The sequence below is a fragment of the Crocodylus siamensis genome, chromosome 10 (genome assembly GCF_052110815.1).
Source record: "Crocodylus siamensis isolate JL-2025a chromosome 10, ASM5211081v1, whole genome shotgun sequence".
Lineage (NCBI taxonomy): Eukaryota > Metazoa > Chordata > Crocodylia > Crocodylidae > Crocodylus > Crocodylus siamensis.
Genome location: NC_143404.1, coordinates 42401291 through 42424875, shown reverse-complemented (window position 1 = coordinate 42424875; position 23585 = coordinate 42401291). Strand labels below are relative to the sequence as shown.

Genomic DNA, 23585 nt, shown 5'->3' with positions numbered 1-23585 from the left:
AGGCTCAAGGGGGACCTGGTGGCTGCCTATAAGTATATAAGGGGTGTACATCAGGATCTGGGGGAGTGCCTGTTCACCAGAGCACCCCATGGTATGACAAGGTCAAATGGTCACAAACTCCTCCAAGACTATTTCAGCCAGACATAAGGAAAAACGTCTTTATTGTCCAAGGCCTGGAACAGACTGCTGCCAGCAGTGGTGTAAGAACCTACTGTGGACTCCTTTAAGAGTCAATTGGACATTTATCTTGCTGGGATCCTATGACCCCAGCTGACTTCCTGCCTCTGGGACAGGGGGCCAGACTTGATGATCTTCCGAGGTCCCTTCCAGACCTAATGTCTATGAATCTATGAAGTAGCCCAGACCCAGAACAGATGTCTGTGGAACCCCACTAGAAACTTCCTGCCATTTCGATAGTCTATAATTACCCTTTGTATACGGTTATTGAACCAGTAGCAATTTTATGTCGCCCACGTCTCCAGCTTACTTATGCAAGTGTCAGGTGAGATTTTATCAAAAGCCTTACTGAAGTCCAAGTATACTATTTCCACTGTGTTCTTTAATCCACCCAACTAGTTACTCTGGCAAAGGAGGAGAACATAACTGTCAAAGAGGATCGCAGACAGAGGGGAACCCAAATCTGTGCAGTTGCTCTGAGCATAACTTTAGGTGTTACTCCTAATGTTGCCATTGGAGAGCAGTCTTAAACTAGAAACAATACTATTTTACAACACTTCTCTTTGGTAAGGGAGTCATAATAAGAGGGAGGAATAGGCAGCTTTTGGATGCATCTTCCATGGGACCAGTACCTGCTAGGACTTTTCGATGACAGGCTGTAAGTTTAAGGGAAGACTGAGGGGAGGTTGCAGTTCAGAGCTTTGCTAGACATTTAGGACCAGATTTCTAGCTGAAGCCAGGTTTTCAAAGGAGCTCAGCTCCTAAGGCAGTAGAGCCCAGTAAGCTGAGGTCTTTTGAAAATCTAGTGCTATGTGACATTTCTCATATTTTGTGTTCTTAAGAATGTGTATCTTCTTCCTTTGTCCATACCAGTGTGATGAGTGTTAAAGAAGAATTCAGTACAGAAATTACTAATATTAAAAGCAAAGTTTTGTCTTGTGTTATCCCAAGAACTCTCTGTTGTGATGGATCTTAATGTGGTTCCTGTATTGGAGGATGCTATAAAACTTTAATAAAAATGCTCAAGTTTAGTTACACTAAAGATTTGGGCCTAACTCTTGCAAAGGGCAGTTTTGCCTCTACATGTCAGGGATTGTATTAATGCATTTTTGCAAGCTGCTTTATAGTGAAGAAGCAGTCACTATTTCATCTTAAGTCAGAAAGGAAGGAAAAAGCTAATTCTTGCCTACACTGTGCTCCTAATTTTAAAGTATCTACTAGATAATTGTAACCATCATTGAAGTGCAGCTTCTAGGAAAAAGGTGTCAGGTTTTGTCAGGGCACAGTAACATTAGATTGCTTGGACAGGAAGTACAAAATGCCATCCAAGTGGAAGCCAAACAGAATTTTGGGAAGGATGAATGTGATTTTGACCAGGGCATGGAGCTAGTTTCCTGCATCTCTTCAGAGATGCTCTAGGTCCCTGAACTACTCTTTAAGGTTGGCAGCTCTTAGTTAAAACGTCCAAATCAGTTTAGAGTCCCAAGCTAGGAAATTGTTTCTTTTTTAAGTTTTGATTCTGCCAAGTTCTTGAGTTAGTGTCTGAGATGACATGACAGCAACAGTGGATTTCATATTGACAGTAGGGGCAGAATTAAGTTCTCTGACAGAATATGCTTCTCCCTCTTTCTCATGCTGACTAGCATTTTATGATGTCAGTCCTATTAACTCCAGCAGGGACTATTCCATAGGACTAAAGACCACAACCTGGCCATTTCAAGTAACTGATCTGGCAAACCCTGTCTGTTAGTATAGAAAGTTTGCACTATGACTGCCTTGGACACCTTTGTTAAAAAATTAGCAGTTTTCTTCTGTGCTGCTTTCACCTAAGAAGCTTTATGACTGTGGCATAAATTACAGCTGCTCCCTTCACCCCTAACTACTAGGGGTGTACAAAGCAGGCCCTATTTGATTTGGATTCACTCCGAATCGGGAACAGTGATTCAATTAATTGATTTGGATCACTGTCCCTGATTTGATTCAGCCAAATCTGAATCTGAAGATTTGATACTGATTTAGAGAATCAGCAATTTGGACATAGACACAGCTCTGAAAGTTTTTTCTACATACCTCGAGATGCCAGCGTGGCTTGTGAACAGGGTAGAGAACCCCATCCTGGGGTGGATGGAGCGTCCCACAGGAGTGCAGGAGGGCCCTCCATGTGCTTGGCGACGAAGTATTTTCGGTCCACTTCCAGGTCCTTTGGGGAGCATGTGGGGGGCTCAGCGATCAGCCATGGGGGGACCCGGGTGCCCCCTCCCAGACCCAGGAGGCACCAGTCACCAAGCTGGGGGAGCACAAAGGCAGCCCCCAGCACGCTTCTCGGCAGACCTGGAAGTGGACCAGAAGTGCCTCTGGTCCATTTCCAGGTCTGCTGCTGAGTGTGCGGGGAAGCCCCCCATGCTTCTGTGGGATGATCCATGTACCCCACCATTGCAGCATTCACGCAGCCTGCTACCTAGAAGTATGTAGAAAAAACATTTAAAGCTGTGTCTATGTCTGAATCACTGAATCTTTCCAAATCTCTCTGAATCAATTCGGAGTGTTCCCATTCAATTCGGAGAGATTAAAGGGTCCTTTGATTCGATTCAAATTCGGAGATTCAGCCACCAATTAGGGACGAATCTCTACTAAATTGAACCAGGGAGCAAAGCTTCACACTGCCCTACTAACCACCAGGAGTTGAGAACCCTAGGCTTAGCTGACACCCTCTGCTGTGCCCAAGGTTCATATGTATTTGTCTGTTATTCTGTAAAAGCAGAGAGCTTGTTCATGCAGTTTCAGTAGCAGTAAGGAAAAGGTCCTTTGCTCAAATTCTGTGCTTGTAAGGATTTAGCTGGCGGTTGCCTGGGGGCCTTTTGATAGTTTTATCTTTGTCTAGTCCCCAGTCACAATGCAGGAAGTCTGCCAAAATGCACACAACCCCAGGGCTGGATAGCAGGTACCTTTGCAGTGCAGAGCAATAGCAGAGCTGTAATTGTGGGATACATGTACAGTACCTGAATTCCCTTTTCCTCCTGGATACCAGATACTACTTGCTCCTTCTTTTCATTATCAGTAAACATAAAATTGATCAGTCACAAATACAGTCTGGCTGGTAAGATGCTGAGCTAGTTGCATGCTGAACTGCTGTGCACCAATATTATACCTACTCCCATGGGTCATAGTAGAATATGCTTTCTCCAGGCCTCAGTGCTGCATCTTAAAGAGAGAATGAAGAGAATGATTGGGTTTGGGTGCACAGGAGTAGTAGCCTAGAAGTCAGTGAGGCCCCAAACCTCAAAAACAGTCCAAGCCCTTCTGACTGCTGTTTCTGTGAAAGCGGTTGCTCTCTGCTTGCGGTTCACACTGTTTATCTCAGTGACTGACCAATAGGTTTCAAAGAAACACAAATAGAAGCAGGATGTGCACCCACAGCCTGCTGGTATAGGTAGCATTCTACAAAACAACAGAAGCGGGGGGAGGGGGAAGGTGCTTAGCAGGCAGTATTAAGAAATGTAAGTCAATGTGGGGACTTAGTGTATGTGAAAGGCACATAAAGGCTGTCACAGGGACCTACCTTTAGGACTCCTGGGACTCAAACCTAGAACAGTAGAGAGAGGTAAGAGGAAGGTTGCCCTGACACAAAATCACCTGACAGCGATCTGATTGGGGAGTCACTTGACAGAGGGCCTGGAAGGTTACACAAGGGCAGGAACTGATTCACTCAGCTATCTTCAAACTGAGAGGACTTACGTGTCCTACAGGGAGCCTTGTATTTTAGACCTCTCAGGGATTCCTGTGAGAAGGGTGTGCTGGAGTAAAGTTTTCTAAAGAGTTTCATAGTAGCTAGGGTCAGGAGGGACCTGAACAGATCACCTAGCCTGACCCCCTGCCACAGGCAGGAATGAATGCTGGGTTCACAAGACCCCAGACAGGTGATCATCCAACCTCCTCTTGAATTTGCCCAAGGTAGGGGTAAGCACTGCTTCCCTGGGAAATTGGTTCCAGATTTTGGCCACCCTAACTGTAAAATATTGCCTTCTGATCTCTAACTTAAACCTATTTATTCACCATCAGCTTATTACCATTGTTCCTTGTCACATCAAGTGGTGCTGGGGGGAATAGGGCTCTACCTATTTGCTGTTGATGTCCCCTGATGGTTTGTAGGCAGCCACCAGGTCCCCCCTCAGTCTCCTCTTGCTGAGACTAAACAGGTTCAGGTCCCTCATAGGGCCTGTCCTGCTGCCCTCTCACCAAGCAGGTGGCCCTCCTCTGAACTCTCTGCAGGCTGGCCACATCCCTCTTAAAGTGTGGCGCCCAGTACTGGACGCAGTACTGCAACTGCGGCCTAACCAAAGTTGCACAGAGGGGAAGTATCGCCTTTCTGGACCAGCTTGGGATGCATGTTTGGATGCATGACAAGGTATGGCTGGCCTTGCTGGCTGCAGTCTGGCATGGGCAGCTCATGTTCATCTTGGAGTCAATAATGACTCCAAGATCTTGTTTCGCCTCTGTGCTTTTAAGAGGGGAACTCCCCAGCCTGTATGTATGCTGTGGATTCCTTCTTCCCTCGTGCAGCACCCTGCATTTGTCTATGTTTGAACCCCATCCTATTCTCATTTGCCCACTTTTGTCTAAATTTAGTTGCAGCCTCTCTCTCCCTTCAAGTTTGTCCACCTCACCCCACATTTTAGTGTTACCAGCAAACTTGGACCGCATGCTTTCCACCCCCTTGTCCAAGTTGCTGATGAAGATCTTAAACACTGCAGGCCCAAGGACCAAGCCCTGGGGGACCCCACTGCTCACATCTCACCAGGCTGAGTACAACCCGTCCACCACTACTCTCTGGGTCCACCCCATCAACCAATTTTTGACCCATCCAACTGTGCAGGCATCAATCCCCCAGTTACTTAATTTATTGAAGAGGATGGGGTGAGAGACAGTGGCAAAGGTCTTCTTAAAGTCCAGAAAGACTACATCCACAGCAACACCATCATCCAAGGATTTAGTTACTTGGTCATAAAAGGCCATCAGGTTGGTCAGGCAGGACCTGCTTTTCATGAATCCATGCTGGTTGCCCCAAGCATGATCTCCCCTGCTGGCCCCCCACAGATGTGCTCCTTGAGGATTCTCTCCAAGATCTTCCCGAGCACCGAGGTAAGGCTTACAGGCCTATATTTACTTGGGTCCTCCTTCCTCCCCTTCTTGAAAACTGGGACCACATTAGCCAGTTTCCAATCCCCCAGCACCTGGCCAGATGACCACAAATACTCATACAGCCAGGCCAAGGGCTCCATGATGACCCCTGCCAGTTCCTTCAACACCCTTGGGTGGAGGGCATCTGGACCTGCAGATTTAAAAATGTCTAGGCCTTCCAGAAGATCCCTAACTACATCTGCACTGACTGAAGGCCTAACAGAGCTATCCCCAAGATTGTCCTTACCTCTGGTAAGTGGGATATCCTGGTCCCTGTTCAAGAAAACAGGGGCAAAGAAACTGTTAAAAATACCAGCTTTTTTGTCTGGTAGCCACAAGATTACTGTTTGCATCTTGCAAGGGCCCTACATTGCCTGATGCCCTCTGTTATAAGTTGTGCTTTAATATGTGTGGTCAGAAACCCTGTGCAAACCTTTCCTTATTTGTATGTGTTTGCTCACATCTGCCTTCTGAAGAGCTGAACTATAACCTAGAAGTCTTATATTTGAAATGTTAGTAACTCACAGCTACAGTCCATAATACATGGAGCTCTTCTTGAAGCAGTCCCTGAATACCAGGCTTTCATCACGGCTGGCTGAACCTGGGAAGAATGCAAGGTAGAGTTGAACCTTATAGACCAGCTAAATCAAAGATGCTCTGAAGTAAGTTTGCTGTTTACAAAAGTTTATGCTATACATCTCTAATTTAGTTAAGTTTGTAAGGTGCCTTTGCCTGATTTCAGACTAACATGGATACCTCTCTTGAAACCTGTGGAGTCATAATTACTTCTATATGGCCTTTGGGCAATTAATAGCAAATTCTCAAAAAAATAAATTTCACTGAAGAATTCTTTCTTGGCCTTTCTCCCAGTTTCAGGGTGAAATATTCTTTTGTTTATAGAGGGGAGCCTGAAATTGGTCATATACAGCAAAAAGAGCTGCCACCTTATCTCAATGGCTGCCACTCACTTAATTCACAGCCAATTGCCAGGTTATCCCAAGGTCCTCCCTACTTGGATGCCCCAGTCTTTTGGTCTTCCACCTTCCCTGGGACTCTGTGGCCCTGACTCAAGATGCTGCTCCTGGGCTGGCTAGAAACATTCAGAGGGAACCAGGCAGGAAAAGGGAACCTGCCCACCTGTCACTGCTGTTGCTGTTCCAGGCTGAGCCCAGCTCTCATGCAGCAAGGCAGGAGCTCCGCTTGCACTCAGGATACCAGAGGCAGCGGCAGCCGCAGGCAGGGGAGGGGAGCATGGAAGGAGATGGAAAAGGGAGAGGAGGGGACATGCCTCTGAACAGGGTGGGGAAGCAGGAAATTCTTACTTTGGGGACTTAAAAAAGACCCTAGCTGCTGCTCCTACCTGCAGTCAGAAAGTGGGGCATGGCCATGCCACTGTGCCCCCTCTGGATTCACCCCTGCCCTGGTACAACCATGGATTTGCTAAGCACTTCATAGTACCCTACTGCTCCTATGTATCTGAACTGTTATTCTTCAGACTCACTCTATTACCAGACTTGAGTACTGCATGCTCCAGGCTCCTTTGTCAAAATACCGTTTTTGTTTCTGCTTCCAAGTTTATTTTTTCTCAGCCTTGTTACCATGATCTTTTGGTAGATTAGATCATATCCATCAACTTATTAATAGCTGTCTTGGTGACCAGCCGTTGGCCAGGCGTGTAGTTCAATTTGCCAATAATGCTTTCAGAAAATCACCCCTACTGTCAAATGATTTCTTCGGTAGATTTTTTATGGTCTGAACAGACCATTCCACAAAGCCATTTGATTGGGGATAATTAGGACTTGATGTACTATACTGAAAGTCCCAATCCTCAGCAAATTGCATAAGCCTAGTACTAGAGAACTGAGGCCCATTGCCACTAAAAACTTCCTCTAGAATACGATGTCTTGTAAAATATGGCCTTCAGGCTAGTTATAACGCCTGCGCGAAGCAGCTAGTATTTGCTTCGGATTCAGATTCAGCCAATTCGGGGTGACAGTGATTTGGCTCAGTGCTGTTGCCCAATCTCCAAATCACACAGGCCCATCCCCTGCCCACTCTCCCAGCCCCAGCAATGGCTGCCCCACCCAACCCAGCTCCTAGCACTTTGAAAAAAAAGCCCCACTCACTAACTATTGCCCAGCAGAGAGGGGATCCCTGCTGCCCCCCCCCACCCCTCACTGTGTGGGGGGCTGTGCCATGAGCCCTCCCAAAGCCCCAAGGCGTCTGCGGAAGTTGGTGAGTCTGGGGTTTGTTTTGTTTTTTTTGGGGGGGCAGGTTCTTAAAGGGGTGGGAGCTGGGCCAGGCGGGGAAGCCATGGGAGGGGTGCTGGGGGCTCAGGGGGGCTCAGGGAGCTCGTGCAGAGCCCCACATGCAGCATGGGGTGGTGGAGAGCAGCAGGGATTGCCCCTTTGCCAGGCAGCACCCCGTGACTCTGGGCTTTTTTTAAAGGGCCGGGAGCTGGGGTGGGTGGGGCAGCCATGAGGGGGGGCTAGGACAGCAGGTGGGGGTTGGAGGGTGCTCAGGGGGGCTTCGGGAAAAGGCAGGGGATGGGGCCTGGAAGGGGTCCCCCCATTGTCCCCTCCCCACTCCTCCAGCCTCCCCTCCCCTGCCCCCTACTTACCAGCTCCAAGTTTGGCTCCAGCTCCCTGCTGCAGTGGGTGTGGACTTCCCAAATCATTGAAGCTCTCCAAATCTTTTCTGAATTGATTCGAAGAGCTTCAAATTGATTCGGACCTTTTAATTAGTCCCCTGATTCAATTCAGATTTGGAGATTCAACCAACAAATCGGGCTGAATCTCCTCCAAATCGAATCAGCACCTGAAGCTTCACACAGACCTACTAGTTATCACTGATTTCTCAGTACTACTGGGAAAAATGCATCCTTCTGGATACAGGGAATGATAGTCTCAAAATTGCACATTATGCGGGAGAGAGAAAGTGTCAAAAGGGATTTCCCACAGGGAAATCATTCTTCCCCACACTTACCTGAGAAAACTGGCAGACAGTGGGGAACAAGAGGCTTTTCAGGAGCAAGTGGTGGCTCCAGATGCACTGAGGGAGCTCAGGGAGAGTGATTTCTGGTCCTGGGGAAGGTGAGTAGGGCATGAAGAGAAGTGGCGCAGCAGGAAACACCAAGAGGGTAGAGATAAGCAGCACAGGAGGGAACACCCAGAGTGCAGGAAAACAGCCGGGAGGGAAGCTGCTAGAGAGTTCCCAGGAACAGAAAAATGAAGACAGGGAGAACTTGGAGATGGAGGCTGTAGCTGGACGCCAAGAGGAATTCCCAGGGAGGGCAAGGGACACACATGAAGCTATCCAGGGAGAGTGGCAGCCAGGCAGCAATGATTGCGAGCTGGAAACTAAACAGTGGCATTGTTTTAAGTATAGTGAGAGCCATGGGAAGCGATAAAGTTGGACTTTGTTTTTTTCTTTTTCTGCAGATTGGTTTTAAATACCCTAAAAGGAATCCTGGGTGTCAGGTGGCATCAGGATGGGGAGAAAGGGATGGTCTTTTTTTGTTTTTAGAGCTGGTAGACATCTTTCTTCTGCCTTTGTTTTCTTGGTAAACATCCTCCCATTGGGAAAAGTATATACTTATCATTGTAATAAAAATATATATACTTACCATCAAAGTCATGACAGGTGAGATATGAACCAACTGGGAGGGACTAAGGGTGCTATAGGACTCCTTATCCTGCATAGCAGATGAGAAGATGTCATCCCAGAAAGGGAACAAGCCCTATAGCACCTGCAGTCAACACACACAAATAAATCAATGACAGCCTTTTCATATGTCCTGGATGGAACTGGATGAGGCTGTAGCAGCTTGGCCTGTTGATGTGGCTGAAACATTAAACAGTTACCAGTTACCTTTTTACAATATTGTTATTAATCCTAGGCCAGTACATCAGTTTGCATGCTTGCTGTTTACACTTCTCAATTCCTAAATGGTCCTCATGGATCTTCTGCAGCATTTCCTTTTGGAGCTTCCTCAATATCACTGACTTACTCTCTTTTTAAAAATATCTGTTTTACCACCAAAAGTTCATGCCTGTATTTCCAGTAATTTGTTATAACTACACTGTAGTCACTTTTGTACTCTGGCCAAACTTTAACCATTTTTGTTTTCAAAAGTCTGCACAAGTTGTCTTTCTCCATTTGTTTTATTTGCAATACTATATCTGCTGTAGGGAGTGACTTGCTAATTATATCTATGTAGGCTTGCACCTCAGTCTCAAAAGTCCTTTATAATGTCATAGTAGGATGCACAGCTAAAGAGTGCTTCCCCAGCAAACGTAAATTTACCTGGCACGTAGGTTGCAACCATATTTTTGTAGCTTGAGCATCTCAAAGTTAAATCATTTAATGTTTCACTAAAGAATGCTATTAGGGGTTTGTGGTATATTTTGACACTGGTCATAAGTATACTGGTGAAATCTCTCAGAGGCAAAGAATATTCCCAATAATTGCTTTTCAATCTGTGCATATCTGGTTTCTGCCTTAGTCATTGATCTGGATGTATACGCCACTTGTTGCCAGTTATAACCATAGTTTTGCAAAATCACTACACCAACCCGCAACTCTGGTGCATCTGCTGAAATGTTTATAGATTTTTTTTCAAGAGTATAACATTTTAAAATGGACTCTTGTATCAGCTGTTGCTTCAAAGCAAGCCATGATTCCTCCTATTGGCACTATTCATTTTTATCCTCAAGGAGTGTCCTCAATGGCATTGTTTTTACTGCCAAATTAGGTATGAATTTCCCTATACAGTTTACCATTCCCAGAAGACAGTGCACTTCTTTCTTTGACTGGGGGTGTGGCATCATTTCGATGGCCTTCACTTTCTTTTTGTCAGGTTTCACCCCTTCTGTAGAGATTATATCCTATATAAGAGTTCAGCATGAACTCTGTTCAATTTCAGATTTGCAGGTCTAGTAGTCTCCAAACACTCCTCAAAGCTTACAGTCATGTTCTTCTTTGATGGAATCCTAGATAATGACATAATCCATAGAAATGTCCACACCATGATATGCTCATAAATCATGCATACAGTTCTCTGATACATTTCAGGATCAAAAGTTGTAAGCGCTGGGTCATAGACAGCCTTGCCTAGTGGACAGGCCACCAGGGCTAGAAACAAGAGCTGGGGGACCCAGAGTCATACAAGGAGAGAAGGGGTGAGAGAGAAGGCTAGTATACTGACAGAAAAGCACCAAGCCTGGGTGACCTCTCTCTCTAGGTCTGAGGAAAGACCTGGGGTTTTACTTTTGTTTGCTATTTGTACACTTTCTTATGATTTTGTTTGCTTTGTTTACTATGGGGACAAGCATTTTCCATGTAAAAAGAAACAGACTGGAAATGGAGCCTAAGTGCTGCCTAGCCTTCATGAGGAAGTTGGCTCCTGAGTCAGGCTAACAGAGGGACACCCTGCTATATGTGGTGGAGAACATTGGATGAATCCAGCCATGAAGACAGGAGCCCTGTTAAAATGGATAGAGGGCCTGCAGCAGCAGCAACAGCAGCAGTTCCAAAGGAAGCAGCAGGAGTTCCTGAAGCAGCACTCAGAGTTGAGACACATCCCCATGCAAGTGAGTGAGTCAGAGTTCCCCAAGGATAGAGGGTGGGGTCCTCACCAAGATGGGACCTGCAGATGACCCAGAGGCTTTTCTTGTGAACTTTGAGTGGGTGGCAGAGACCTATCAGTGGCTAGAGGACATGTGGGCTGTGAGGGTGGCCCTGCTATTAACTGAGAAGGCACAGGCCATGTACCGGATCCTGGGAACAGATTCCACCCAGGATTACAAGATACTCAAAATGGCCATACTAGAGTAGTTGGGTTTCATGGTAGAGGCCCAAAAACTAAAAGACTGGTACAGTTACTGGATAAATCTAGACTCCCAGTTGGATGCAGAGATCATGGAACTGGTGACTTTAGAACAGTTCTGCTCTATCCTAGTAAAAGCCCAAAGGTGTGTGTATTGCCACTGGCTGGCTAGCCTGGAAGAAGCTACACAGACGGTAGAGGATTGCATGGGGGCAGAGTTAGACTGCCCTGGAAAAGCCAACAGCTTCTAGGCCCAAGGAAGCCAGGGCTACTGGGCAAACAGGCGGGATCTCTAGGCAGGCCTGTGGTAGGGACATTACCTCCATCTCTGAGGCCCCAGGCCAGAGGAGAGCCTCTGAATCATAGACAATTAGTTTTGGAAGGGACCTTATGAGATCATCTAGGGAAACCCCTGATTAAAGCAGAGCATCCCCAACTACATCATCCCAGCCAAAGCTTTGTCTAGCCAGGTTTTGAAAACCTCCAAGGATGGAGCTTCCACCACCTCTCTGGGTAACCTGTTCCAGTGTTTTACTACCTTCCTAGTGAGAAAATTCTTCCTAATATCTAACCTCAACTTCCCTTGCTGCAACTTGAGACCATTGCTGCTGTTCTGTCATCTGCCACCACTGAGAACAGTCCAGCTCCATCCTCTTTCAAACCTCCCTTCAGGTAGTTGAAGGCTGCTATTAAATCCCCTCTCAGTCTTCTCTTCTCCAAACTGAATAAGCCCAGGTCTCTCAGCCTCTCCTCATAAGTCATGTTCCCCAGCCCCCTCACCGTTTTTGTTGCCCTCTGCTGGACTCTCCAATTTGTCCAAATCCTTTCTGTATGGGGTGTTGGCCCTGGATTTAAGACCCAGATACCTTGTTCCGGGGGAGAGGGAGGGGCAGGGGAGAGGATGACCCACCCTCAGAACGACCATGACCTTTCTATTTGATAATAGGCAAATTTATTGATACACAATAATAACAGAAAAAGAAAATACAAATAATCAAGCAATTCTATATATCTACCATCTATCATCAGAGTCAAAGTACATCTAGCCAAGATGCAGTCTTTACTCTGAGGCTCTCTTTTAGGTCTCAGATGTCAGTGTGTCAGCAGTGTGAGGGCCCACCCTCTCCCCTTCCAGTGTGGTAGATGAGACGGACTGGTGGTGTGCCTTCTGTCCATGGTGGCCTCGAGGTGTCCATGGGGATACGGCCCAGGACCGTTCTCGGGGAGAAGGAGGAGGACCCAGGCAGAGGATGATGAGGGATGAGGGACGAGGTAAGGAGAAACCCAGGTGGGATCCTTTGTTACTCTCAAGTCTCTGCTTTTGTATTCTACTTCCCTCCTGATGACTTTTCATCCATGAATATCTCTGGAGCCAAGACTGGATGCCTCTCCTCAAGTGATTGGTCATTGTCTCTGAGGCCTGGCTCAAGGAGAGTCGGGCCTAGCGCTCTGAGTGCCACAACATGGACCAGGTGGATTATGAGGACCACACGGTGTACCTCACCCTCTTGCAGGGGGAGGTGGAGACCCAGGAGGAGCAGGAGCATGTCATGGTCTAACAGGAGGTGGAAGCCACCAAGGATGACCAATGCACCTAGGCAGACAACCACAGGCCTGCCTAAGAGCCCACAATGGGCATGAGAGAAAGTGCAGTGCCACCTGAAGTGGCCAGGGCCTCCAGCCCCTACTTCAGATCCTAGCTTCTCAGTGGCCAATGCCAAAACCTCATCTACCACCCACCGCTCCCCCCACCTCCATCTAGTCCCTGAGTAGTCACACTCACACACTATCCATCCAAGCTCTGCACTGCCACTGTCCCACTGGGTGCAGGCTCTGCGCTGGCACCAGCCCCCCAGCCCCAGCCCCCATACTCTGCATTCCTGCCTAGCTGCAGTCCTGCCCCTGGTACTTCCCTACTAGCTGCTAGGAGCCAGCAGGAGACTGGGGAAGCGGAGCAGGTCCCTGGGGGTTGCAGGCAGCAGCAGCAACAGTCCCATCTGGAATCTGTGCTGGCTGTGCTGTGCCCTTCTGCCCATCAGGGTGGGAGTGAGGAGCATTAGGGGTGTTTAGGAAGAGTGGGGTACACATATGGGGAGCTTGGTCCCACCCTCATGGGTGGAAGGGCTGGGCAGAGCACACTTTGTTGGTGGGTGCCGCAAGCTGGATGAAAATGCTTGGCCCCCATGGGCCATATTTTGCCCACCTCTGGTCTAGGGCCACCAGCAGATCCATGTCCTTTCTGTGAGAGCTGGACAGCTGAACAGCATCCTGATCCCCCATGGACACTGTCTCCCCTCCCAGCCCTGCCTGGCTGAGCTTTCCCCCGTCCACTGGAGTTCCCCCTACCCCCAAACATGCAGGGATGTGGGAGGCAGTTGAAGACTTTATTGGGTACCCAGCAGCTCCCAGCTAGGCAGCCAGGGGCCTGACACATGCAGAGAAACCTGTCAATGGCAGTGGTGATCTCCTTGGCTGCAGGGGTCAGGCACTCGTAGCATAAGCAAAGATACCCCTACAGGTGGCGGCATGTGTTGTGGGTGAGCATGGGCTAGCCTGGAGCCAGCTCCCCGTGTGGGACCTGCTGGCCCCAGCCCCATGGAGGAGGATGGGGAGCAACCTGAGTTGGTTGGACAGCACCTGCCCTGGCCCCCTGGGCCAGGACCTGGCTCATCGGGCTCACCATAACATCTGGAGCAGAGGTGGTATCTGTGGAGGCTGGCACAGCATCTGGGGCTTCCCTCCCCTGCCAAGCAAATGCAAATGCAGGGAGTGCCAGCAATACAGACTACCCGGCAGAGGCTGCACCCCTTGCCATGATATGCAGTGTTGGCCAGAGCTGCGCCCCACCAGGTACCAGCACGAGCGCCCTGAGTGCCCCGCTTGCTGCTGCACCATGGGGGGAAGTATGGGGGTCCCCACGTCTCCACCTTCCCTCACACCCCACAAACCCTACAGACCCACACCCTGCCCCAAAAGCACCCACATATACAGAACCCCCAACATAACCTATGCACTCCCACACACCACCACACCCCTCATAACCCCCCACAACCTACCAGCCACAGACCCACAACACCCCCTATACACACACACACCATCCACACACAGCCAGCATACACACATCACAGCATACACACATGCATGCAACCCACCATACACACATGCACCACACACTGCCCCCTCCACATGCACCATATACACCCCACCATACACACACACACACATACAATAGGCATATGCAATCATCTCTAGTATGCAAATACAAATCATGACAAAAATATTTTTTTGTAATAAAATTAAAATATGGTAGGTGTTTGATTTTTAGTGTATGAGTTGTTTTTTTTCCTGGTTCTAAGATGGCAATCCCCCCCTCCCAAAAGGAGTCTTTCCAGGGGCAAGAGGAGAGACTTCTAGTGGTAGAGGTCAGGGGTTAGGGGTGGGACTTCCACTCCCAAGATGGTGATCAGTGGGTGGGGCAACTGTCAAGGGGCAGGGTTACCCAGGTGACTCTCAACAGTTCACCAAAACTTGTTAAGTGGCATTCCACCCAAAATAATTGCCCACCCCTGCCCTACACCACCTGTTGTGGTCTCAAACACAGACCCACTGCACCCTCAGGGCCTTAGCCTTGACCTGGCACTGCTGGTCAGGCTGCTGGTGTCCATGCTCTTACATTCACCAGGCTATATCCTTGCACTCATGGGCATTAGCCCTTGTCATTTGGGCAAACTGCCGCTGAACATCAATGTCCCTCGACATGGCCATGAGGCCCACTATCGCCTCACAGCTCCAGTCAAGCCCCTGTCCCTTTGTGTCAGTTGGTGTGGGGCCCAAGGTGGCAGCAGCTGGCAGGGGCCTTGGCAGGTCAGGCCTGGGCAACAGGTGCCTGCAGCACTGGGGCCCGGTGCCTGGGAGGCAGGCAGTCCTGGGCTCTGGGTGGCAGCATTGGGTGGCGAAGTAGGTGCCTAGGCCACAAGGCTCCTGAAGGCAAGCCACCCAGCTTGGCAGCAGGCAGGCAGCAGGCCCCCTGCTAGCTTGGCTGACTGGGCGCAATTTGCACCCACATTACCGTCTATACGTGCATTTAATTGCACTAATTTACTCCGCTATCAGATAGTATTTGTGTCTGACAGGAGTATCCTATGGGAGAGTAAATTAGTCTACTGTGCCCTAATAGTGACACACATGTGACAGTGATACTTTATTGTGGAGAAAATTAGTCTATGTGCCCACTATATTCTTGTTTGCTATACTGAAGCACACACCAGTAGCATATTTTTATTTACCCTGGAGGTACTTATAGACATTGATCAAATCATCCCTTAATTTTTTGAATTAACCAAAGTTCCTGCACTGTTTCACCATAATGGATACGTTCCAGTCCTTTAATGATTTTTGTGGCACTTATAGACATTGATCAAATCATCCCTTAATTTTTTGAATTAACCAAAGTTCCTGCACTGTTTCACCATAATGGATACGTTCCAGTCCTTTAATGATTTTTGTGGCCCTTTTTCAATATATTGATACCTTGTTTTGAATTGTGGACAATAACTCATGACAGAATTTCTGAAGTGGTCCCATTGGAAACAAATACAGAAGGACTATGATCTCAATACAGCTACTCCAAGACTGCATTAGTTCTTTTGGCAGATACATCACACTGGGGTGTTCTGTTCAAATGTGTATGATGAGGAGGATGAGGATATAGAGCAGCAGTTCCCAGCCTTGGGCTCTTGACCCCATTTGCGGTCTCAGTGATTGAAAAGTGGGGTTGCAAAGACACTTTACAGTGCTGACTGATTATGATGAATCTATGTCCTGTTTATAAATACATAACTCTCATGTTATTCATCCCCACATGACAGTTGCAGCTCCAAAGCAAGGTGCCTGTATGTTTCAGGAAGCTGACGTAAAATCAGCACATTGATTCTGGATGGCTGAAATACGTGACAGCTACAGTTGTTTAACAATATGACAACACAGCAAATGTAATCTACAGTTAAAGCTGTTATAGGATCTTTCCCTGGTCAGGCTTACCACAGATCACGAATAGGCGGGAGAACAGTGAACAGGTTTGGTAGCTTTTATTAGCGACTATTAACGTAGCCGTGCAGCGGCTAGAACTCACCACACGTCACGCGCCCTAATGGTGCGCGAGACCGATGAACCTGGCTGGTAAGTGGTTTCTGGGGTTTCAGGTCGCCAGGATCAGGCGGGTCTCTGCGTCCTTCTTCGGTTGGCCACACCAAAGGCCGAGCCGTGTCCGTATTAATCTGCCGTGAATCGTTCTGAGTCCGTTGGACGCAGAAAGGACCCTGATGATCAGGTGCAGGCTCCTTTTATAGCTTAGGTGACATGCAGTGGTGTGTTTGTGTGAGGCACCTTTCGATAGGCCCATGGCACTGACTGACTGGCGCTGGACTCCGCCTTGTGGAAAGTTCTAGCTACCGCTTATCTCTTACATTGCTGGCAGAAAAATAACTATGGTCTGCCTAGCAATTGTTACATAACTCTGTATAACTTTTCTGATTGGCGAACATGGCCACTTAACAAACATAGTGATCACAACAAAAGCAACTGAAATAAATGCCTTTTTAGTCTTTGTATTCCATGTTGTTTTTTAAATCTAAAAATAAGTTTAAATAATTGTAAATGTTTTAAATTAAATCTATAAAGAACATAAACAGTGTAAAGCCATAGTTTTGACTTGCTGATCTTGTTTACATTATTTTGGGGTTGCAAAAAATTTCCAGTGTTTAAATGGGGTCATGCTGAGGAAAAGTTTGGGAAGCCCTGGTATAGATGCATGTTGCTGTGTGTATACATGCATGTACATGGATTTACCAGTATGAGGGAAGTAAATGTGTATATAAATAGACACACAGCTGTGTGTGTGTTTTCCGATGCAGGTTTCTGTTGGTATTCACATATGTGTGCATGAGCATACACACATAAGTCTACATGTAGGTATGTGCACACCCATGTTGATGGGTATTAACATAGAAAGAGTGAACATGTGCATGCATGTGTGTATGCCTGTGCTCATTTCTAAGTCATTGCATTTATTTAGACCCAGCAGCTGGGTCTGCAGCAAAGAAATTCATCAGCCTGATGGTGCAGAGGGGTCTTTACTGACTATGCTCTGCAAGCCATTTTCAGATGAAAGTCTGTCCTCCTTTACTCCCTTTCCTGGGATCCCCAACCAAGCCTAGTAGACATAGATCCATTGGGATCTGTGTTCCATTTTCTAGGGGCACATTTGAAGCAGGATGTTGTAATAGCTGCTGTCTGAACAAAAAGAGAAACATATCGTTCTTGACTCCTCTTCACCACTTGCACACATCACAGGAAATGTAAATGGTTTGTGGGCTCTGAGGCATCAGCCAGCTCCCTTCTCTCTTAAACACTGCATGCTCAATATAACCAATAGCAGCAAAAGGCTTGGCTGACACTTCTGGTAGCAGAATACAGCTGCCCCTGGGAGAGATATGAGGAACCCATTACCAGGGTGCTGAGCAAAGGAATCTATCACCTGGAGAGCATTCAGTGCTAGACCACTCCTATGCTGAGGGAGATTCTGCACTGCCAAGAGTGACCCACTGCCATAGGCAGCAGCAGATTTCACACTGCATACGTTGGATGAGATCTTCTTGGTTCTGAAGAGTCCCACAGAGCCTTCACTGTAATGAGAATCAAGTAAGTAGAGCTAGACATTGGGACTAGGGCCCTCCAGTCTACAGGGATGATCTGAACAAGAAGGGGTGGAAGGCACATAACTAAAGAAGGGCTTTAAATATAATGCCTCTCTGTAATACCTCCATCCTGCCACTCATCCCATTCCTCAAGGGAGGCATTAGAAGTTTCCCAACAAGCTTCCCTCCAGCACACATTCTGTGAATCTGTTACTGAGTTAAGGTCAGACAAGAGGGAGGATTGTGAGCATACGTTGGAAAGCCAGGATAATACAACTCTCCCATTGTCCCTTCTGGGCAAGGAGCTCAAAGCACTTTACAATGGTGGTGAAATAAAGCTTTCACATTGGGGGTTGTTTCACCTACCACTGAAATGCAGCCATCTCTGGCGCAGAGCACAGCAGCTCTTTAAAAACCTCCCAGCATATGGCACCAGTGCCTAACACAGGCAGTAAGAAATACTGAGCAAGTGGGTCATTGTTTTTTAAATAAAGCATTTGGATGGGTTGAAAGGGGTGTTTTAGTGTGCAATTGGAAGTATGATAGAGTCTTCAGCAATCCTGTGATGGGAATTTAACTTAGAAATGGCAGTAACCCATGCTGGCATATGAACAGCACCTTTGCTTTTTTAAGAGTTATGGTTTATTCTTTAATTAGTACAAATAGTCAGAGTTATTCAATTTGCAGCTTCCAAGAGGGCTGGTTCTTGGGAGGGAGCACTCAAGAGGAACGGTTCTTGCATGCTCCCTCCAGTTCTTGGGTGTTTTCTAATATTGCACTGAGGCACTGCATCAGTTCTGGTTCTAAGAACAGCACTTTGTGCTGGCCCTGATTGTTCTGCACAGCTCTCTCTGCCGGCCTTCCATCTTGTCTGCTTAGGACTGAGCTGGTGCAGGGGTTTGCCACTCAAGATATTTAACAGGGGCTATGGTTTCCCTGAAACGGTTCATGGTGAGGCCCTGAACAAAGATTTCAAACTTGCCTTCTCTGTCACCTTCTCTGGAAGCTGAACACTGGCCTTCTTGCCTTAAGCTGCCAATTGCCCCTTGCTGGCAGCTGAAGATGGGTTCAACAGTGTTTCAAAAGCCCACTTGGCCAGGTGACCAACAGTTAGGTTTGCCTCCTCTTACAGCACCAGCACAGTGATTACACTGCAGGTTAAACTGTCAGCTATAAAACAGGAAAGTACAAAACCAGTGTCCAAGGCTCCCTGGAAGCATCTGCTCTGACTCAAATACAAGACATCTGCTAAGTCTGTGCATGAAGAGCAAAGCCATAAGATCTAAATGTAGCTCAGACGTAAAGAAGAGGTTCATTTCTGTGGCCAGCCTTACCCTCCCTTTGTATCTTGTAGGACATGAGAGAGCAGCATTTCCTCAGGTGTGTGGAAGAATACCTCTTAACCCAGTGGTGCTCAACCTTCTGGACCCTGGGCTGGATGAGTGGACTGGAGTCAGTTCACAGGCCAGATCCATCATAGAGGCAGCATGCAGGGTTAGTTCATGGGTGCAACCCCATGCATTGGCCCAGCCCTGTGCACTGGATGTGCACCGGATGTGGCAAAGGAAGGTATCCTTTGTAAGTGTGTAGTTCTCTCCCCTTTTTTATGCTGATTTTCTGTGGAAGGAGACCTTGGCAGACCTTCAGATTGAAGCCAAGGAAATTCATTTTGCTAACCCTTTCTCCCTCGAACTCATTTTACACGCAAGATGGGAGGGAGTTCTCCTTCCTCATCTCTATCCAGTAGAGGCTCGGCAACAATAAACCCTTGGACCAGCTGCTGTCCTCCTTAAGATGAAATGCAGTCTCTCCCATGTGCTTGAAAATGAGCCACTTCAAGACATACTTATTTGTGGCATCGCAGTCATGCCCTTCTTTGCTCTTTTCCCTGTTACCAGGGGAATTGCCTTCACCAAGTGTTACAAGGATTCTGTGTTCTCTCTGATGTCCCTCAGCACCATGTTCTCCCTGGTGCTGAGTGCAAGATCTGGTGCCTTGACCCCTGTGGGGCAGGCCTGCCTTCTGCTGTTCAATCTGATTTGCATGAAGCAGGCAACTCAGGGCTGCTTTGCTGTCCCTGCACCTGACAGAATTAGTTTTACTGAGGAGTTTGGGGGTTATTTTTCACTCCTTCTCAAAGCAGTAAGAAGCCATATTGGACTCCTCACACCAATTCTCAATGCTCAGAGGACCCAGTGGATTGGAAACCCCAGCCATGCATTTACTATAGGCCCACTGTGTACTATACCAACTAGAGTATAGTAGTTAGGCAACAGTATCCTAAATTACATATGTGTGTGACTGTGGCTGAGGACTGGAAGTGAGAGGAAAGTGTTCCTAGCCAATGGCCTGTTGCTGTTCCAATAGCCAGGCAATCCCAAGGGTTCAGCAAGCTGTTCTTCATAGCTCATGCACAGGCCCTTCCCTGTATGGAGTGCAGGAAATGGTACTGCATCAGCTGGCCACTCAGCTTGTGCAGGCCCTTGCTCTCTGCTTGCATAGGGCAGCCACCCCTTCCACATTTGTGTGGGAAGCTGATTTCTTTAGCTAAGGGAAAGCAGGGCTTGCAGTGTGTACTCTGGAGGCAGGGTGGTGCTGGGCAGTATCACAGTGCCAGATAAGAGCAAGGTAGGCTTGACAGCAGGGAATTTGAGCAGCAAGGTGGGATGTGGGAGAAGGGGAAGGGCCCTAGCCTAGGGGTTTAACCCTAGGAGTGGGGTAGAGGGTATACGGCATCTGAGAAGGCTGCACATGCTGAGAGTTCATGGGCATGCTGCAGAGCCTGCAGTGCTGAGAGAGAGCACTGTGGGAAGCTCTGGCTGGAGCAGAGGGGAGCAGTTGAAGAGCCCTAGGAGTGAGCCTACAGACAGCAGCCCAAAAGCTTGGAGCACTGATTTGTTTGTTGGTTTTTCTTTTTTTGACCTTTATTAAGAAATCCAGCTTATGACCTAAATGAAACATTTAAATATACATTTAGACCCTTTAAATTGACATAAAGAAAGATCTTTACTTTCCATCCAGAGTGCTATCTTATTTCAAGTCAATGTCCACAGGAATCTTGTGTTTTTTTTCTCTTCCTTCCAGTCTCTGACAGTTTCTTTATGTTTCAGTTGATGTTAAATTTTTGTTTCCATTTCTATATAATAATTCACCCCCTCCTTTTCTTCAGAATGCTACATAATATTGATCTCATTATCTTCTACTTAACTTTGCGTTTTAATTTTTCAATTTATGCCAAATTGTTTTTCATAGATTTCACAGATTTCATAGACATTTGGGCTGGAAGGGACCCCAGAGGATCATTAAGTCCAGCCCCCTACCCCAAGGGCAGGAAGTCAGCAGGGATCATAGTATCCCAGAAAGATAAGCATCCAATTTACTCTTGAAGGTCTTCAATGTGGGTGCTTGAACCACCTCCAGTGGCAGGCTGTTCCAAACCTTGGGGGCCCGGACAGTGAAGAAGTTCTTTCTTATGTCCATCCTGAATCGGTCACAGTGGAGTTTGTGACAGTTTGATCTTGTCATCCTTTGGGGGGCTCTGGTGAACAGATGTTCCCCCAGATCTTGATGAGCACCCCTGATAAACTTATAGGTGGCCATCAGATCACCCCTGAGCCTTCACTTTTCTAGGCTGAATAGCTCCATTGCTCTCAGCCTATCATCATAACATCTGTTTTCCTGACCTCTGATCATGCACATGGCTCTCCTCTGCACCCTCTCAAGCTTCTCCACATCCTTTTTTAATTGCAGAGCCCAAAACTGGACGCTGTACTCCAGCTGTGGCCTCACCAAGGCCAAGTACAGCGGGAGAATGTGTCCCAGGATTTACTTAAGAAGCATCTATGGATGCAAGCCAGTGTTTTGCTCGCTTTACTAGCTGCAGCATCACACTGAAGGCTCATGTTCATCTTGTGGTCAACCATGACCCCCAAGTCCCTTTCCTTTGTAGTGCTAACCAGTGTAGCACTACCAAGCCTATAAGCATGGTGCAGGTTTTTCTTCCCAAGGTGGAGAACCTTGCATTTTTCAGGTTCTTGAACACCATCAGGTTCTTGTCCGCCCATTTCATGAGTCTTAATTCATAGACCTTGGACTTTCCTTTGATATTCAATTTTCTTTTTAAGTGTCTGGTTTGGAGACAGAAGAGTCTTTCTTTTTTTTAGCAAATTCCAAGAATTTCTATCAAATTTCTAAGTCAGCATCTTTTTTCCTTCTCCCCTGTAGAATATTGAGTTGATAGGACAACTTTTCCATTACTAAAACTTCCCAATCAGTCAGTAATTTTAGGGGTGCCACTTCTCTTCCAGGCTTTTGTAACTGAAATTCTTGCAGCTACTGGAAGGTGAGTCATCAATTCCTTAAGACTCTTACAGGCTACAGAGTTTTGAGGAAGGTTCAGTAAAAACACTGAAGTATTATCTGATAGCTGTTATTTTCCTCATCACCTGTCATTTCCTTCACTTCAACCTTCTAGAAGTTTGATTCTGGGACACATCCACCGTATATGACAGAATCCCCCAAACAGACCACACTCCCTCCAACATTTGCCTGTTCCTATACCTTACATATGTTTAATTTTAATTGGGGTGAAATTCCATTGATATAGGATGCAGATGGATATTGTGGAAGAAATCAAATTTCGTGTTGTGATTGAATCAGAACTGACAGAGCCAGCCTTTGTTTATTTAGGGCTATACTGTGATCACAGGGAGGATTTCATACAGCAAGAGGAATCACCCACTTGTCTGTTTCAAAGGATTTCTCGAACTCCATAAGTTTACAAGCATATTTATACTTAAGACAGAGAAAGAGAAAAAAATACAACCTTGGAGAAACAAAATAGAAGCAAATTACACAGACAGTTTACTTAAAGAAAAGGAAAACACAGGGTAATATATCAAGACAAAACAAGGCATGCAGGATTCCTTATCTCAGAACATTTAACTGAAATAAGCAGTCAGTACTTCTGGTCTCTGTCTGTTTTCTAAGTCAAGTAGTTAGGAGCCTGATTAAATTTATTACCACTATATGTAAGGACCACTGTTCCAGATAGCCTCTCATTCTTCAGCACTAATTTTTGAACCAACATCAATAGCTTATTGTGTCATCAGTACTGTTTTTTCTTCTAGATGGCTATTTTAAATTGCTTTATATAATATAGACAATACACCTGTGTGTTTCATAAGTGACCAATATTTTCTCAAATTTCTTGTTGGTTTTTCAGATTATGCTTCCTGCTACAGGGCATCAGAGCTGTGTGTTGATCCCTACTGTCTGCCTGAAGTGATGGGGAGTTTGCCCAGCAGGAGCAAGCAGATTGTCGGCCAACCCAGTCCATCCACCCCCATGCAGTCTCCGGTGCCTATTCAGGAAGGTAGGAGTTGCTACTCCTTTATACCCTATGCAAGAAGGCTGAGCCTTCTACGTACACATCCACCTGCACCAGCACTAGCAGGGAAAGGCAGCTGTCTACGAGATGCTGTTCCAGAGAGCAATGCTCCAATGTCAATATCTCTGTGCCTCTCTTTGCAGGTCAGAACAGCTATGTGGCTGTTGCCTTGTGCAATTTCCCCTCAGGGGAGGGGACAGAGACCATCCTGAGGATGGGGGAGTTGCTGAATGTCCTTTCAGAGTAAGTCAGATCAAAAATGATGTGGAAGCTGCAAAGGCTCAGTTGTTGTCAGTGCTACTCTTCCCAGACCTAGGCC

General features: G+C 47.0%; 1 protein-coding gene across 2 annotated transcripts in view; it reads left to right on the top strand.

The window, feature by feature from the left end:
* Window positions 1–7937: 7937 nt before the first annotated feature.
* SLA2 (Src like adaptor 2) overlaps window positions 7938–23585 on the top strand; it is a 29164-nt gene continuing 13516 nt past the window's right edge. The window contains exons 1-4 of one of the 2 annotated variants that reach the window (XM_090020385.1): window positions 7938–10946; window positions 12265–12454; window positions 23102–23251; window positions 23410–23509. In XM_090020385.1, the coding sequence (XP_089876511.1) occupies window positions 12433–12454; window positions 23102–23251; window positions 23410–23509 (272 nt within the window). In that variant the 5' untranslated portion in view covers window positions 7938–10946; window positions 12265–12432. Of the gene's footprint in view, window positions 10947–12264; window positions 12455–17649; window positions 17882–23101; window positions 23252–23409; window positions 23510–23585 lie in introns of those variants that run through there. The other variant, XM_090020386.1, reaches the window with a different exon arrangement.